General features: G+C 42.6%; 1 protein-coding gene across 4 annotated transcripts in view; it reads left to right on the plus strand.

Moving 5' to 3' along the window:
- Positions 1–17,135, plus strand: part of LOC122554242 (CMP-N-acetylneuraminate-beta-1,4-galactoside alpha-2,3-sialyltransferase-like) — a 506,893-nt gene that overhangs the window by 453,228 nt on the left and 36,530 nt on the right. For all 4 annotated transcript variants that reach the window (XM_087990522.1, XM_087990523.1, XM_043698959.2 and 1 more), the window contains one exon: positions 12,559–12,705. In XM_087990522.1, the coding sequence (XP_087846648.1) occupies positions 12,559–12,705 (147 nt within the window). The remainder of the gene's footprint in view (positions 1–12,558; positions 12,706–17,135) is intronic.

Below are 17,135 nucleotides of genomic sequence, written 5' to 3' on the forward strand. Positions count from 1 at the left end.
AAACAGTTTATCAGGCAACGTTGGAGATCTCTGGGGTCTATCTCGAGGCATCCTTGTCTCTTTATTTACAGACCAAGGTGGTGATACCTCAACCTCACCAGAATTTAATAGGGCCAGGATTTTCTTGTGAGAAACAAAGAAGCTGTGCCAGTTGTTTCCTATGGGTCTAGATGCCACCTCTAACAGAGAAACCATTATGCAAGTGACAGTCACTATGGCACTCAACTTTGTTGTGTACTGGTCCCTTTAAATGGCACTTGGGTTCTACAGTACAGGTTTACTTCTGCAGAACATATATAACGCCACCTAATTTACTGTGTATTAAGTGAAATGAATGGTGAGTGATGTTACACAGGGGAAGGTGAATAGTTTTTCTTGGAGGGGTGTCTTGGAAACAGCAAGAATGATAAGTGTCACAACTCGCTTGGGAAAGTGCATTGATTGTCATGCTTCACTGTTCCCAGGGTTGCTACAAAAGGTGGTGCTTTAATCAATGTATGCAGAGTCCTTAATTTACCTAACTGTAGGAACCACATTAACAAAGAACGCTGACCAGATTCCAGTATTTAACAAGAATTACTATTTGTTACAGATAAGTAACTTCTAATTGCAAGTAAATAGCTATGAGCTATCAACATATCGCTCTACTAGTTAAAACTCTAACTGCCTTTTAATATTCATATTTGTATGTACCTACATATAACACACATACAGACAAACAAAAAATGATGGTTCTGTACCTGGAGGAAAATAAACTGGGAAATACAGTTCAATACAGTCTACAGAATTTGTTGAAATAATCCTTTTGGTTTTCCAGGTCTTCTTGTTCTACAATCTCCTTTCTCGGTTCTTTCACTTCTTCGAAGGAGGCAAGGGAGAATACTATGCTAATAACAAAGTCCCTTCATTACTGGTCAAAGAGAAAACTTACGGTGACTGGTGTGCAAAACTAACTGGCTTTCTTCAGGCTTGAGGGAATTTTTACTGCCCAGAAAAAAATCACACAATCTGCACTTTTAGCATTTCGAAGTCTTCTCCCTGTACCATTCACAGTGGCAAGCTGTTGTACTGCCCAGAACCAATCCTAGAGTTGTCACCAGAATGATTATGTTTGGCATCCATGACTGGTCACAATTTCACAAATCAATCAGCTACCTGTTGCCTGCCAAATCTCACTCTGCACATGCATCCTGGTGCTGTGCCACCGACAAATGTCTTACACTACCCACCCCCACAACCCCCACCCCCACTGCCACTGGTGGAACAAAGTAGCAATGAACGCACCACATACACTGAGTTTCAATAACTTGTTTTTAAAAGTGCAGCAATCTTTTCTATAAATATTAGTTATAAAACAGTCCTTGTTCTATTTTAGTCCACAATCATAGAAACAGAGAAAATAGTTGCATGAGTAGACCATTAGGCCCATCAAGCCTGCACCACCATTCAATATGATCATGGCTGATCATACAGTTTCAGTATCCCATTGCTGCTTTTTCTGCATACCCATTGATCCCTTTAGCCTCAAGGGCCATGTCCAGCTCCATGTTGAATACATCTAATGAACTGCTCCCAGCAGCTTTCTGTGGGAGAGAATTCCACAGGTTCACAACACTGAGTAAAGAAATTCTTCCTTATTCTTAGTCTTGAATGCCTTTCTCTTTCTGCTTTGACTATGATCCCTAGTTCTGTACTTCCCTAACGTCAGGAACATTCTTCCCACATCTAGCCTGTCCATAGCCATCAGGGTCTTGTATGTTTCTTAGAGATGCCGCCTCATTCCTCTAAATTCCAGTGAGTATGAGCCCAGACAGTCCAGTCTTTCCTTATATTGTCAGTCCTGTCACCCTGGGAATCAGTCTGGTTAACCTTCACTGGACTCCCTCAATAGCAAGAATATCCTTCCTAAGACTAGGGGACCAAAAGTGCGCACAATTCTCAAGGTGTGGCCCCACAAAGACCCTGTATATCTGCAGCAATACATCCTTACTCCAGTACTCAAATCCACTCGCAATGAAGACCAGCATGTCATTAGCTTTCCTCACCGCCTTCTCCACCTGCATGCCTACCTTCAGCTTCTGTTGCACCATCCAAAATACAGTAAGTAAGATTATTCAGTCTTTACAGAATTGAGCTTACATGGTGGGGAGAAGGAATGAATGTGGTTACAGAGGAGTGTGAACCACGAGGCAAAGTATTCCACCTCTTGATAACCTCATTCACCCCATTGGGCCTCTTAAATTCACCTACTTCAGTGCTGCATTTGAGTGTTGAATTAATTGTTCACTTGCTGGTAACTCTGGAATGAAGCTTAAACCCATAGCCAAACCTTCCATTTCATTTGAGATATTCACCGCCATAGATTAACCCAGTGACTTCATCTATCCGACTAATCACCAGAACTCTTGGAACTGTGTCCCAGTAATAGCTCACGTGTTCAGAAGATGAAGAGAAGGAAAATTAGTTACTGAACAAAAACCAGAATGTATATGGAATTGCATAGTATTTAAAATTTTGCAGGTGCTCAGTAGGGTAAAGGTGGTGAAATTGTTACTACCTTTCACAAATCCAAATCTAGGCTTCATAAAGATGTAGGAGAAAGTGAGGACTGCAGATGCTAGGGATCAGAGCTTAAAAATGTGTTGCTGGAAAAGCGCAGCAGGTCAGGCAGCATCAAAGGAGAAGGAGAATCGACGTTTCGGGCATAAGCCCTTCTTCAGGAATGAGGAGGGTGTGCCAAGCAGGCTAAGATAAAAGGTAGGGAGGAGGGACTTGGGGGAGGGGCGTTGGGAATGTGATAGGTGGAAGGAGGTTAAGGTGAGGGTGATAAGCCGGAGAGGTCGGGAAGAAGATTGCAGGTCAAGAAGGCGGTGCTGAGTCTGAGGGTTGGGACTGAGAAAAGGTGGGGGAAGGGGAAATGAGGAAGCTGGAGAAATCTGTATTCATCCCTTGTGGTTGGAGAGTTCCTAGGCGGAAGATGAGGCGCTCTTCCTCCAGGCGTTGTGTTGCCATGGTCTGCCGATGGAGGAGGCCAAGGACCTGCATGTCCTTGGCGGAGTGGGAGGGGGAATTAAAGTGTTCAGCCACGGGGCGGTTGGGTTGGTTGGTGTGGGTGTCCCAGAGGTGTTCTCTGAAACATTCCGCAAGTAGGCGGCCTGTCTCCCCAATGCATAGGAGGCCACATCGGGTGCAGCGGATGCAGTAAATGATGTGTGTGGAGGTGCAGGTGAATTTCTGATGGATATTGAAGGATCCCTTGGAGCCTTGGAGGGAAGTGAGGAGGGAGGTGCAGGCGCAAGTTTTGCATTTTTTGCGGTTGCAGGGGAAGGTGCCGGGAGTGGAGTTTGGGTTGGTTCGGGGTGTGGATCTGACAAGGAAGTCGTGGAGGGAGTGGTCTTTCCGGAATGCTGATAAGGGTGGGGAGGGAAATATATCCTTGGTGGTGGGGTCTGTTTGGAGGTAGCGATAATGACGAAGGATGATACGATGTATCTAGAGGTTGGTGGGGTGGTAGGTGAGGACTAGTGGGGTTCTGTCCTGGTGGCGATTGGAGGAGTGGGGTTCAAGGGCGAAGGAGCGGGAAGTGGAGGAGATGCGGTGGAGAGCATCGTCAACCACGTCTGAGGGGAAATTGCGGTCTTTGAAGAAGGAGGCCATCTGGGTTGTTCGGTATTGGAATTGGTCCTCCTGGGAGCAGATGCGGCGAAGGCGAAGGAATTGGGATGGTGTTTTTACAGGGGGCAGGGTGGGAAGAAGTGTAATCTAGGTAGCTGTGGGAGTCAGTCGGTTTATAGCATACGTCCGTGTTGAGTCGGTCGTCCGAGATAGAGATGGGGAGGGAGGAGTCTGAAACGGTCCAGGTAAATTTGAGGTCGGGGTGGAAGGTGTTAGTAAAGGGGATGAACTGTTCATACTTCTTCGTGGGAGCACGAGGTAGTGCCGATACAGTCATCAATATACCGGAGGAAAAGGTGGGGGGTGGTGCCAGCTGTGGAAGATGGACTGTTCCACATATCCAACGAAGAGGCAGGCATGGCTAGGGCCCATGCGGGTGCCCATGGCTACTCCTTTGGTTTGGAGGAAGTGGGAGGATTGGAAGGAGAAGTTGTTAAGAGTGAGGACCAGTTCAGTCAGTTGAAGGAGAGTGTCAGTGGAAGGGTACTGGTTGGTTCGGCGGGAAAGGAAGAAGCGGAGGGCTTTGAGGCCTTCGTGATGGGGGATGGAGGTGTATAGGGACTGGATGTCCATGGTGAAGATCAGGCATTGGGGGCCGAGGAAGTGAAAATCATGGAGGAGGTGGAGGGCATGGGTGGTGTCCGAAACGTAGGTGGAGAGTTCTTGGACTAAGGGGGACAGGACTGTGTCAAGGTATGTAGAAATGAGTTCGGTGGGGCAGGAGCAGGCTGAGACAATGGGTCGGCCGGGGCAGTCGGGTTTGTGGATTTTGGGCAGGAGGTAGAAACGGGCGGTACAGGGTTGTGGGACAATGAGGTTGGAGGCGGTGGATGGGAGATCCCCTGAGGTGATGAGGTTATGGATGGTCTGGGAGATGATGGTTTGGTGGTGGGAGGTGGGGTCATGGTCAAGGGGGCAGTAGGAGGAGGTGTCCGCGAGCTGGCGTTTAGCCTCAGCAATATAAAGATCGGTGCGCCAAACTACTACCACGCCTCCCTTGTCTGCCGGTTTGATGGTGAGGTTGCAGCGGAGGGAGTGGAAGGCTGCACGTTCCAAGAGTGAGAGGTTGGAGTGGGTGAGAGGGGTGGAGAGGTTGAGGCGGTCAATGTCACGGTGGCAGTTGGCTACGAAGAGATCGAGGGCAGGTAAGAGGCCAGCACAGGGTGTCCAGGTGGATGGGGTGTGTTGGAGGCAGGAGAAGGTGTCGTCAGAGGGTGGGCGGGAGTCCTGGTTGAAGAAGTAGGCGCGGAGGCGAAGGCGGCGGAAGAATTGTTCGACGTCTTGCCATGTGTTGAACCCGTTAATCCGGGAGCATAGGGGGATGAAGGTGAGGCCTCTGCTGAGGACTGATCTTTCATCCTCAGAGAGGGGGAGGTCTGGAGGGATGGTGAAAATATGGCAGGGCTGGGAGCTAGGACCTGGTGTGGGGCTGGGGGCGGGGATCGGCGCGGGGGCGGAGACACATTTGGTGTGGTTGGTGTGTAGGAGAGTGACGTCACTGGGGATGGAAGTAGATGCTGCAACGGCAATTCCGGGGGCGGAAGTGGCTGCGGCGAATGCAGAAACAGTGTTGTTCCTGGTGGCTGTGGACCCCGCGGAGGCCGTGAATCTGTCAGCGATGGTCTTCCTGGCAATTGTGGAGGCTGTTGTCTGGGCGGCGATCGCCGAGGTTGCATGGTCGGTGGGGACAGAAGTGACGTCATGGTTTACGGCGGCGGTTGCTGCAGCGGCTGTGTGGTTAATGGCGCCCGAGCGCTTCCGGAGGCCGATGGAAGATCTCAATTTACCTGGACCGTCTCAGACTCCTCCCTCCCCTTCCTAGACCTCTCCATCTCTATCTCGGACGACCGACTCAACACGGACGTATACTATAAACCGACTGACTCCCACAGCTACCTAGATTACACCTCTTCCCACCCTGCCCCCTGTAAAAACGCTATCCCGCCATGATGCCTGGAGGAAGAGCGACTCATCTTCCGCCTAGGAACCCTCCAACCACAAGGGATGAATACAGATTTCTCCAGCTTCCTCATTTCCCCTCCCCCCACCTTTTCTCAGTCCCAACCCTCAGAATCAGCACCGCCTTCTTGACCTGCAATCTTCTTCCCGACCTCTCCGCTCGCACTCCCTCTCCGGCCTATCACCCTCACCTTAACCTCCTTCCACCTATCACATTCCCAACGCCCCTCCCCCAAGTTCCTCCTCCCTACTTTTTATCTTAGCCTGCTTGGCACACCCTCCTCATTCCTGAAGAAGGGCTTATGCCCGAAACGTCGATTCTCCTTCTTCTTTGATGCTGCCTGACCTGCTGCACTTTTCCATAAAGATGTATTCCTTCTTGAGCTCTAGAGAAATAAGAGGATGGGTGACATTTGTTCTTTCATCTGAGCAACACTAAAGAATAGTATGTTTATGCTTTCACATAATGTGTCACAGAATATGATTTGGCAGTTCAAGTCCAATGGTAACTTTTGGATTCATGTAGCTCGTGAAGATTTGTGAAATCAACATTGATTTCTTATCATAGACATTGGATGAGTATAAGCAACAGATGTGAAAGAAAATTGAATGAAAATTTAACTGCAGAACTGTTCTTGAATTTACATATATACAAATTAGCATGGACAATGCTACCTGATTCCTCAAGCCTGATCCACCAGTCATTCTTTAATCACACTGGTCTGATTGTAAATATGCCTGCCTACGTCTGAATTTTTCTCAGCCTTGTTTACCAAGGACCTGTCTACCTTTGTATTAAGAAATATTCAAAGGCTCTGCTTTCCACTGCCTTTTGAGTTCCAAAAACTCTCAACCCTCTCCTTATTTCTGTCTTAAATGGATAATTCCTTATTTTAAACAGTGATCTCTCGTTCTAGATTTTCCTTCAAGAGAAAATATCCTTCCCACATTCACCTGACAAGACCCCTTGTGTTTCAGTCTTAATCTTCCAAACCACTTCTTGAGATCACGTGGCAAAATTGTCAGAAGCATGTCATCAGATGAACTATTCATTCTGTCTGGGTTTCTGTGTTCTGGAAGGACTTAAAACAGCTAATAAAGAAATTTAAAACTCACACAACGCCAGGCTACAGTCCAACAGATTTATTTGGAAGTACAAGCTTTCGGAGCACTGCTCCTTCATCATGTAGCTAGTGGAGCAGGATCAGAGGACACAGAATTCTTTTGTTTTAATTCTGAAAGTTTGTACTTCCAAATAAACCTGTTGGACTGGAACCTGGTGTTGTGTGAGTTTTAACTTTGTCCACCACAGTCCATCACTGGCACTTCCACAATAAAGAAATTGAAGATTAAAAAAAAAACATCTTTGGAGCAGAATTTTATGCTCCCTTAAGCAGATTGTGGTAGTGACAAGAAAGGTGGGAAACTACAGTGAAAATGAAAGTCAATCTCAACATCAATGAAAAGGTCTGATTTTCTTTTAACTTTAAATAGGTCAGAATTACACTTATGAGCACTTACTACCTTATTTCCATGCATCAGCGTGTTGTGAATCGCCCAAAGTTTCCAATTCACATCACTTTTCCTGAAAAACTAAGCAACACTAATTTCCAACATGGAATTCAGAGCAGTTACCTAGTGGCAGCCAGCTGCTTGTTTCCTTCGGCATTTGTCAAACTTTGTCTTTATCACAATGTCCCTGCATGCTCCATGGACACTATTCTCTTAAAGTCGTCTTCCAAGCAAGTTGGCAGCAGCCAACTACTAGCCTCACCTTGTCATTGTTTCTGCTTTCAGACCAGCTCATACACTACTTTATACCTTAGGGATTTCACTTTGGAGATCAGGAACACTTATGACTTGCACGTTTCTGCCAGGTTGCTTTGTACTCTGCGACATACACTCACCTTTTTGATCTGCACAGGATGTATCTTATGGCTTAAAGTTTCATTCCTTAATGCTCACACATTTTGCGTCTACTCTGTAGCTTGCAATGCTTTTCAGAACAGAGGGGAGACAACAACTTGTCATTGTTATGCTAACTGGTCAGTGGGAGGACACATTGATGTACAATACCATGTTATGTCAATATCACAACTTCAGCATGTGCCAGTCATTCATGCAGCAAATGCTCTGCATGTTCTTCAAGCAAAGGGACATATGTGAAAATCGAGTGCAAGTCAAAGTCCTTATTGGAGCCGTGGAGAACTGTAGTCAATCAAAGGGAGCCAGTCAGCCAAGGGACTCCTCAAACTAAGATTAGGGAGTAGTAATGGTCAGTCCAGCGGGTCAGGTGCAACCAGACCAAGAATTACGGGTTGAGATGCTATGGGGGCATAGGTCTAGAGGGTGAACCACTTCTTCCTTAATAAGGCAAAGGAAGGAATTGAGTGTGATGACAATGTTAGTGGTGATGCAGGAGATATGTAAGGTGTCTTCAGTGAGTGAGTGGGAAGCACAGAGGACAGAAAGGGTCAGACTTTGAGAATGAAGTGCATAAAAGCTATTAAGTGAACACGATGCGTGGTGATATTTGTAGCACATGAGCCTTGGTGACATGAGTGAACAGTGCAGTTAGATGAGCAATAGCCCTATAATCATGAGATAGCAAAGAAAATGAAGGCACTTGCAGAGCACTGAAGATAATTAACCTTCTTCCTAGAATGCTATGTGTTGTGTTCCACCCAGGCAGTGTACTGACCAGGACACTATCTCAGTACAGGCTAGCTGGATCTGGTGGAGTGGCCTCCTTTGCCAGTCAGCCAAATACAGCACTGCCTTCTCCTCCACCACCGAAACCACCAGTATATCCAGGTCCTGAGGACCTAACTTGCCTTTCTGAGCTATTTCCTTGGGGATAGCTCTACAGTGTCACAATGTGAATGGTAGTTCCTGATTTGCAGTATCTGAGGTGATGCATAGCTGGGTGCCAGAGGCAAGACCATTGCAAAGGTCCTGCAGTGGCAACCACTTCACCTTTCTTGTATGATCCATGAAACAGAGGCCATTTGCATGCATAATTAGATTATTGGTGGAAGGTAGAATGAGAAAAGTCAACATAGGACATGGTGGATCGAGTATCGTGAATCTCATTTGGAAAAAAAAACTTTCCCTAAAGTAATGAGAAAATACAGCCCTTAGTTTTGACGGAAGCAAATCCTGAAGATACCAACTATGTCCCAGAGGCTAGTCTAACATGGTACATCTGTTTCCTCATCTTCTATAGCAGTTTCATAGAGGTTGGTTTCATGTGTTGTTTACGTTGTGAAGAAAAATGAACAGATCCTTGTTCATCTTGAGTCCTGATGTCACTGGCAGACTGGTCTAAGGATCAGCATTAATATAAACGTGCAGTTGGTGAGTACCTGCTTTCTAAACTGCTGGAGCGGAACAACTCCAAAAGTTAGAATAGAGCTTTAGGCCACTCTGCTCAATGGCACATTCCAATCCCATCAAGTCTGTAAAGTTGTCACAGTCCTTGAGTACACATTACATATTACATTTGAAGGTTAGTTGCCAATCATGTTTTGCCTGGGAATGATTTAAATTTAAAACGATAAATAAATTAGCTAAGCCACTTAATTCTAATCTTGTTGCTATGGTAACTCTACCTTTGATTACATTTTGAGGCTTTGCAGTCCAAGAAATCCTTCGAGTCCTGGAGAATTGGATGACAGGAGCTGAAGGTACATGTTATCAGTGTATTGTCAGACACATCAGTATGCATTAATGCATTACTGCATGGAACAAAATGATAAGACATCAATAGAGTGAGATTATTAAAAGATATCAAACTCTGCTTTATCATTCTTGCAGCTACACAAAGTTCAGGTATTCTGTCTGACACTGAGTTTCGGGATTGAATAGAATACTAAACATATGCTTATGTTCAGGTAACAAACTTGCTGCTTTCCAGGGAGATTGAATTGATCCTCTTTCTCCTCTCCTCACAGCCCAAGGATTAAACAACGTTTCTCTGTTAATTTATTTTGTTAGTTGTTGAGGTGAAAACTATGACTTCAAATTAAAATGAAAAATATAATGAACATTAAGCTAGAGTGAAAATTACTTTTAAACAGATGAGGGTATGTGGGTGGTTAAGTTGGGTCTCAGATCACTAATTTTAGGTACTAAAAATTGGCTTCCTAAAGTTTCAAAATGGCAAGTAAGGAACTGACTGGAAATGTAGTGCTGTCCTTAGCAAAGATGAGACATCCTTCCCATACCTGAAAAAAACATTGGGCAAGTATGCCCTGATGATGCTGATGTCCCTCACCTCATGAACAGAACTCACTCTCAATGCACAAAATAAGCTGAAAGAAAACAAAAGTAAATTCCATTTCTTACAATTTAAGAATGGAAATCCTTTCTCTTTCTTCAAATATAATTGTAAACTGACTAGACCACTGCACCTTTCATCCCTTCTCCAAATCCCCAATTGCAATCATCTGACCTAAACCTCGAGGCTCTAACTGCAATCCCCATTATCATATATATGATGACCCCAATACCTTCTCTGAAGCCCAGAATGCAACTCCATAGTTGTCTCCTGGATCTCTGAAAAGGAAGTGCAGAAACTTACCTGCAGTGTCTAATATATGCCGCTTCCTGCTGCAGCAGCACCTTCCTCATTAATAGGATGTCTGGGTTTCCTCAATCAACGCAATCTGTCTGCAAAGAAATAGCATTGCTCCAGAGTAAAACACTCATGGCTATCAGAGTTTAAATAAAGAAATGTGATTTTCATTCATAAATTATATGAAATATGGTATTATTAATCATGTTTATACAAGGGATGAGTGAATTTTGTTCTCAAATTGAGGGATCTTGCTGCTATGATTTTCAGTGTTAGCTATCTAGTTTTAGGATCAAACATTGCCACGTTGACTATAACTGAATCATTCTATTCAACCCATTGTGTCTGTGACAGCTCTCTGTAAGATTAACCCAGCAAATACCACTCCCTTGCCTTTTTTCCACTTGTTCAGATTATTTTCCAATTCCCTTTTGAAAACTAGAATTGAATCTACCTCTACTCTGTACTCAGACAGTGCATTCCACATTCTAATTAGACATTTCATAAAAAAGTTTTCCTCATTTCACCATTGTTTCTTTTGCCAAGCACCTGAAATTGTTGTCTGAGGTTCCAGACTGATCCACCAATAGGAACACATTTTCCTTAAATTTTATGTCCAAATACTTCATGACTTTGAACTTTTCTATTTGCCCCATCTAAAGAAAGAGCAGCTCAACATTTACACACTGTTCACATAACTGAAGTACCTCATCCATGGAACTAAAATAATTCAATAGAAGCCGGTATCCCATCACCAATTTTACACATGAACTGTCCTTAACGATAGTGCTGCCTCATACAGAATCAGGCATCACAGTGTAAGTGTCTCTGACACACACCCTTTTTAAATATCAGCCAGGACTCCCAGATTATCAACCCAAATCATTGAACTCATATTCTATAATATCCATCTGGCTGACCTCATTACAATCACTCCAGGACCCATTCTCAAATCTTTTCTACACCTTTTTCTCACACTTTCACATCCTAACTCAAGTGGAGAGTCCAGAATTGTGCACAGTAGTCCTGTTGAAGACAGCAGTTTGACTTCTAACATTTCACCATAGCTTACTTTATTTTGTATCTTATTTATTTGTATATAAATCTTATAACGCTGAATGTCTTATGTAACTATTTTCTCAACTTGCTCTGCACCCTCAAAAGTTCATGTGTATTTATCCCCAGATTCCCATGCTCTTTCATTTGCAAATGTCATAGTTCGCATTAAAGCTCCTTTTTTTTAAACCCAACAAGGTGTTTTTGGAAGAGTACCCTCATACTGATATTTCAGTAAATTCTATAAGCATGGTCACCTGCTTGGTGTGTGGAATTACTATATTTGCTGCATGTTTCCCAACCTACTCATCTAATTAAGTAAAATAGTTTCAGGTCATGTGCAGTTTGGTGCTTGAAAATGTAATTGTCATTTAGGGTTCTTATGCTGCAACGTTCATGTCCAGAAGGCCCAAGTTCATGTCCCACCTGCTGTAGACATCACTTATAACACTCCCGAACAGGCTGCAGAATAAAAATACTTATATATTGCATTTACATGGGGCATTAAACTATGTCAAGTTACTTCAAAAATGCTTCCAATCAATTAAGTACTTTTATTCCCTGAGATATAGTTGCATGGTGTCATCCAGGGAAGCATAGCAGCCTGCTTGCAACAGCAAAATCCCACAACAGCAATTAAATGAACATCCAGATAATCATTTTAATGAAGTTGGCTGAGGTGTAATTGTTAAACAGGATGTTAGGAGAGCACTCCTGCTGTTCTTCAAATAATAAAATGAGATTTTTCTAACTCCCAGGAGGGCATGCTAGGCTAATGTTCATCATTACATCTGGACAATAGTACCTTCAGTAATACAGAACATTCCCTAGTACTGCACTGAGTTCTGAACCTAGATTGTTTACTCATCTCTGTAAAGTCAGACTTGAATGCACAAACCTTCTGACACAGAGGCAAGAATGCTGTAGGTGAGCCATGCAGCTACTGGTGCAATCTTTGAGCTTTGGCTTTCAGTTGATTAAGAGTTATTGTCAGAAAGTCTTTTTTTACCATTCTATACTATAATATTGAGTTGACCTTCCAAAGAAAAGTTTGTCACTTCATGGGTGTGTTGCTAAATATACTCCTCTACGGTTCTGGCGATATTATTTTTGGGAAGAATAAAAACATTTGAAACCACATTTCCGTTCCTATACCAATCAAACCCTTCAGTTCAAAGTATTCATAATAGTTAATCTCAAGATTAACAAAGATTCTCTTTTCACAATGCATCTGCCAAGGTTTTGTCCTATTGCTTTATGTATTTAACTCTACTTGCTTTTATTTTGCACAGAACATCCCAACACTGGGTACAGTGGCAATAACAATGGCATTGCACAACTGTGACGAAGTGGCAGTCGCTGGGTTTGGCTATGATATGAATGCTCCAAATGCACCTCTTCATTACTATGAGAATGTTAAGATGTCAGCCATTAAAGAGGTAAGATAACTCGGACCCTTCGATCAGCAATTGTTCTCTGGATTATTTTAACTACAAATAATGCCTGATCTATCTGCTGGGTCGTAGAGTTCTACAGCATGGAAACAGATCTTATGTTGCAACTTGTTAGCACCGACCAGATACCCCAATCTGACCTAGTCCCATTTGACAGCATTTGGTCCAAATCCTTCTAAACCCTTTCTTTGCATTTATCCATCCAGATGCCTTTTATCTTTGTAATTGTACCTGCCTCCACCACTACCTCTGGAAGTTCATTCCATACATGCACCATGTTCTGCATGAAACAGGTTACTCCTAATGTCCTTGTTAACTGTTTTAAATCTCACCTTCAACCTTTGATCTCTAGTTTTGGACTCCCCCACCTTAGGAAAGAGATTTTGGCTACTCAGCCCATCCATGACCTGCGTTATTTAATAAATCTCTGTGAGTCACCCCTCCTAAGTAAGGAGGGGTGATCAACTCGTGTCCTCGTCTTTGAATCACATCTTTGTCGATGGAAGCAAATATTTTTATTTATTTTCTAGCATTTACTTATCACACTTCAAGTAAAACCAATTAATCAAATCAAAAATTCAGGAAAGTCAGTTCCAAGATTCTCTTGAGTGAGAGAAAGTTAAATTTTATTACTTAGATTAGATTAGATTAGATTACTTACAGTGTGGAAACAGGCCTTTCGGCCCAACAAGCCCACACCGCCCCGCCGAAGCGCAACCCACCCATACCCCTAACCTAACACTACGGGCAATTTAGCATAGCCAATTCACCTAACCTGCACATCTTTGGACTGTGGGAGGAAACCGGAGCACCCGGAGGAAACCCACGCAGACACGGGGAGAACGTGCAAACTCCACACAGTCAGTCGCCTGAGGCGGGAATTGAACCCGGATCTCCGGCGCTGTGAGGCAGCAGTGCTAACCACTGTGCCACCGTGCCGCCCACCTCATTACATTTTCAAACAACCCCAAATAATAAGAAAACAGGGACATCAAAGATACAAACAACACAGGTAATAAGTTTATTAAGAAGAGGGGGGAAGGAATGTATCCATAGAGACAGGGAAGTACAAGCAACTAAAGTTTTTAGGGGCATGAAAATGAATCTTAAGTCCCAATGGTCCTGTTATCTCAGGAGTGGCAAAACTTGCACATGATATTGATTTTTCAGTGAAAGGTGATTTGTCACTGTCCTTTTTCAATAGCATTCATCTCTAAGATTGACAGAGAAACAACTAGACAGATAGAAGGAAGAAGTTTCAGTGTCCTGTTCTTATCAGACCATGTTGCAATCTCCATTGCTGTTCGAGCAAGCTACTGGTGTATAGTCCATTTGTATATTCCAAATCTAGTTCCATTGTCTTTTTCAAATGGAACAAATGCAGGTAACATTTCATCTCTGATCCTTGAAGTTATCACATACATGCGTGGGACAAACAAGAGTTGTAAATTTCTTGACATCTCACTGAGTTTCAGTGTCTCTTCATTGATAATGTAATTCCATAAAAGTATAAGATGTAGAAGCAGGAGTAGGCCATTCAGCCCAGAGAGTCTGCTCCGCAGTTCAATGAGATCACAGCTGCTCTATTAATCCTCAACTGCACTTTCTGCCTTTTCTCCATAAACCTTAATTCTCTTACCTCATTAAAAATGTGTCTAATTTAAAAACTAAGAAACCAACTGTTGTAAGGTGAGTGATTATTATGCACATTACACAAAATCTCAGAGGAAAATGGCACAGTTGTAAACTCAAAGAAAAATAGGATTTCTTCCAAAGTAACTTTAGACCCTGGCAAAAACTCAACACATATTGTCAAATCTTAATTGTGGTTGAAGAATTTTGTGATAATGTTTGTCTTTAGGAAGATGCTGTGCTTGGCCAATTTATTGAGTATGGATGGTAGACAAAATTGTAATTTGGGAATGATGGTGCAGAACTTTATTAATCCAATTAGGAAGAATTGGTTTAACTTACTTCTTTTTATGTGTAAGTAGGAATTTGTAAAGCATCTTATGTCCTTTGAGAAATAGATCACAGCCAATGAATTGCTTTTGAAGTGCTGTTACTGTTTTGTAAGTAAGTGTGGTGACCAAATGGCAAAATGCCACAGGCACAATTTTAGAAAGTCTCTTTTTATTGTTGTTGCTCAGGGAAAATATATTAAGTATGAAGTATCAGCATTACTAAGTCTGCTGGTACCATTAATAGCAAAACCCAAGAGTTCTCAGATAAATGTCCAATAAAATCTTTATAATCTGAGTTAATAAAATCCTGATAAACACATCTATAAATTAATATCACAAACTGCATCATGTTACTTAACTTTTATGACATTACTGGAAACTACCATTAACAGAGGTCTAACATGACGACTTTATCAAGAAAAGACATACATTGTAAGAGTACAAAAAGTATGGAATGAAAAGGTTACTTTGAACTCCATTCCTTCTGATAAACAGTACATAATTTGTTCTGCTATACTTGTTACACCTCACTGGGGCAGTGATCTGAAAATCAAGCCCTGTTATTCTCAAAGTCATCTAAGAAAGTTAAAGAGTTTAAAAAGTACTCAAAAAACATTGGTATTATGGGTGCGCTCTATTCATAGGATTTCCTATGATGAACGTTTTGCTGCTGAGAATGCTGCTTCTCCATTTGCCTAGGTGAGTGCAGCTCAAACAGTACTCAACAAGCAGTGTGCTTGATTGGCACCATATCACAAAGAGCCATACCTATCGCCACTGACACTCAGTAGAGAAATGCTTACCATCTCCAAAATGCACTGCAGAAATTCACCAAGGTTCCTCACCCCAAAGCAGCGCATGGGAAGACATGACTCCCAGAGCAGTACATGGGGAAACCAGAGTCATGGAGTGGCACGAGGGAAAACCCGATTACTTGTGCAGCGCAATTTACCTAGCTACAGCCGAGTCCTGAAGAGGAGTTGACTGGAGATTGAGGCTAAGCATGACAGTTGTTGGACTTGTGCCTGGCGCTGGCCGTCAGACCATGTGCTGAGCTGCTGCTATCTGAAATTCTTGACCGGACTGTAATGTAAATCCTTTGACTCTGTTATAACTATCATTTCTAACTTAGCATTGCTTACAGTGTCTAAAAACTACTACTTTTCCTTTTCATCCTGTTTTGTATCCAAGATTTGCACCCAGGCCACTGCAAAAACTTTTCACTGTACTCCTGTACTTCTGTATTGGAGTCCATGTGACAATAAAGGATATTCTAATTCTAAACATGACCTTCCAAATGAATGACCACTGCCTTTTAGAAGGATATGCTCAGCAAATAAATGGGAATAGTACCAACTGCAAATTCCCCTCCAAGCCACTTATCATCTTGATTTGAATATAGACTGTCATTCCTTCAGTGTCTTTAGGTCAATATCCTGGAATTCTTTGCCTAACAGCATTGTGAGTCTGCAATGCATGGATTGCAGCAGTTCAGGAAGACAACATCTTCTCTAGTGCAACGAAGGACAGGAAATAAATGCTAGCCCAGCCAGTGCTACTTACGGCCCTGATTGACTAAAATAAATGTGTGATCTCTTATTTGCAGGAAGCACAGGTTGACTGTTTCACACTTGCAAAAAGTTTTGACTTATTAATGAAAAGTCACAGCCTACAGCAACTAGTGTCAGAAAAATGAACAGACTATTTTCAGGCTTGAGCTAGTTTCTACTCCAGGGCAAAAATACCTCCTTCCCTTCCAGAGAACTGATAGCTTCTCTCAAACTTCCTACCTCAAGCTGTTTAACTATCTGGGAGCCAATAACTTAGTTGATGGTGGACAGGAGGCCTTTGTCATTAGTAAGTGGTCATCATTTCGCTGACCAGTCAGCTACTTGTTTCTGGCTAAATCGCCGTTCATACACAACCTTCACTCTAGCTTACCTGTAATGAGGCTTTTTCAAGGTGCTGAAAACAAACAGTTAAATGGCACTTACGATAATTGTCAGATAACTTACTTCTCCAAAATCCTTGAACAATCCTTGGGTTTTAAACTAGTTCTTTTCCTATTTCAGAGTACAATCAGAAAATTTAAGAATTGTGTATGTACATTATCGATTGTATATGTCCTTATAACCTTCTATCCTGTTTTTAAATATTGATTTATTCACCACCTTTTAAAGAAGTTACTCAAAATGACATTAACTGTTATGAAGAGATTCTATTCCAAGCATTTATACATGGAGAAGTCAAAATTTGTTGGTTTCAATTGTAACTTGCATCAGTTACAGATGTTGTTGTACCAAAATCATTTTATTCTTCTTCTACATCATCAATAGTCACCCATCTATTGTAACCTTTTTTTTTGTCCTACCTTCCAATGTCTTACACTTCCCCATTAAATTTACATCATTCTTCAACCCAACAATTTTTTCTTTTCAAATCCTTTCAAAT

The sequence above is a fragment of the Chiloscyllium plagiosum genome, unplaced genomic scaffold (assembly GCF_037043375.1).
Source record: "Chiloscyllium plagiosum isolate Xiang-an unplaced genomic scaffold, Cpla_swu_hap1 HiC_scaffold_9, whole genome shotgun sequence".
Lineage (NCBI taxonomy): Eukaryota > Metazoa > Chordata > Chondrichthyes > Orectolobiformes > Hemiscylliidae > Chiloscyllium > Chiloscyllium plagiosum.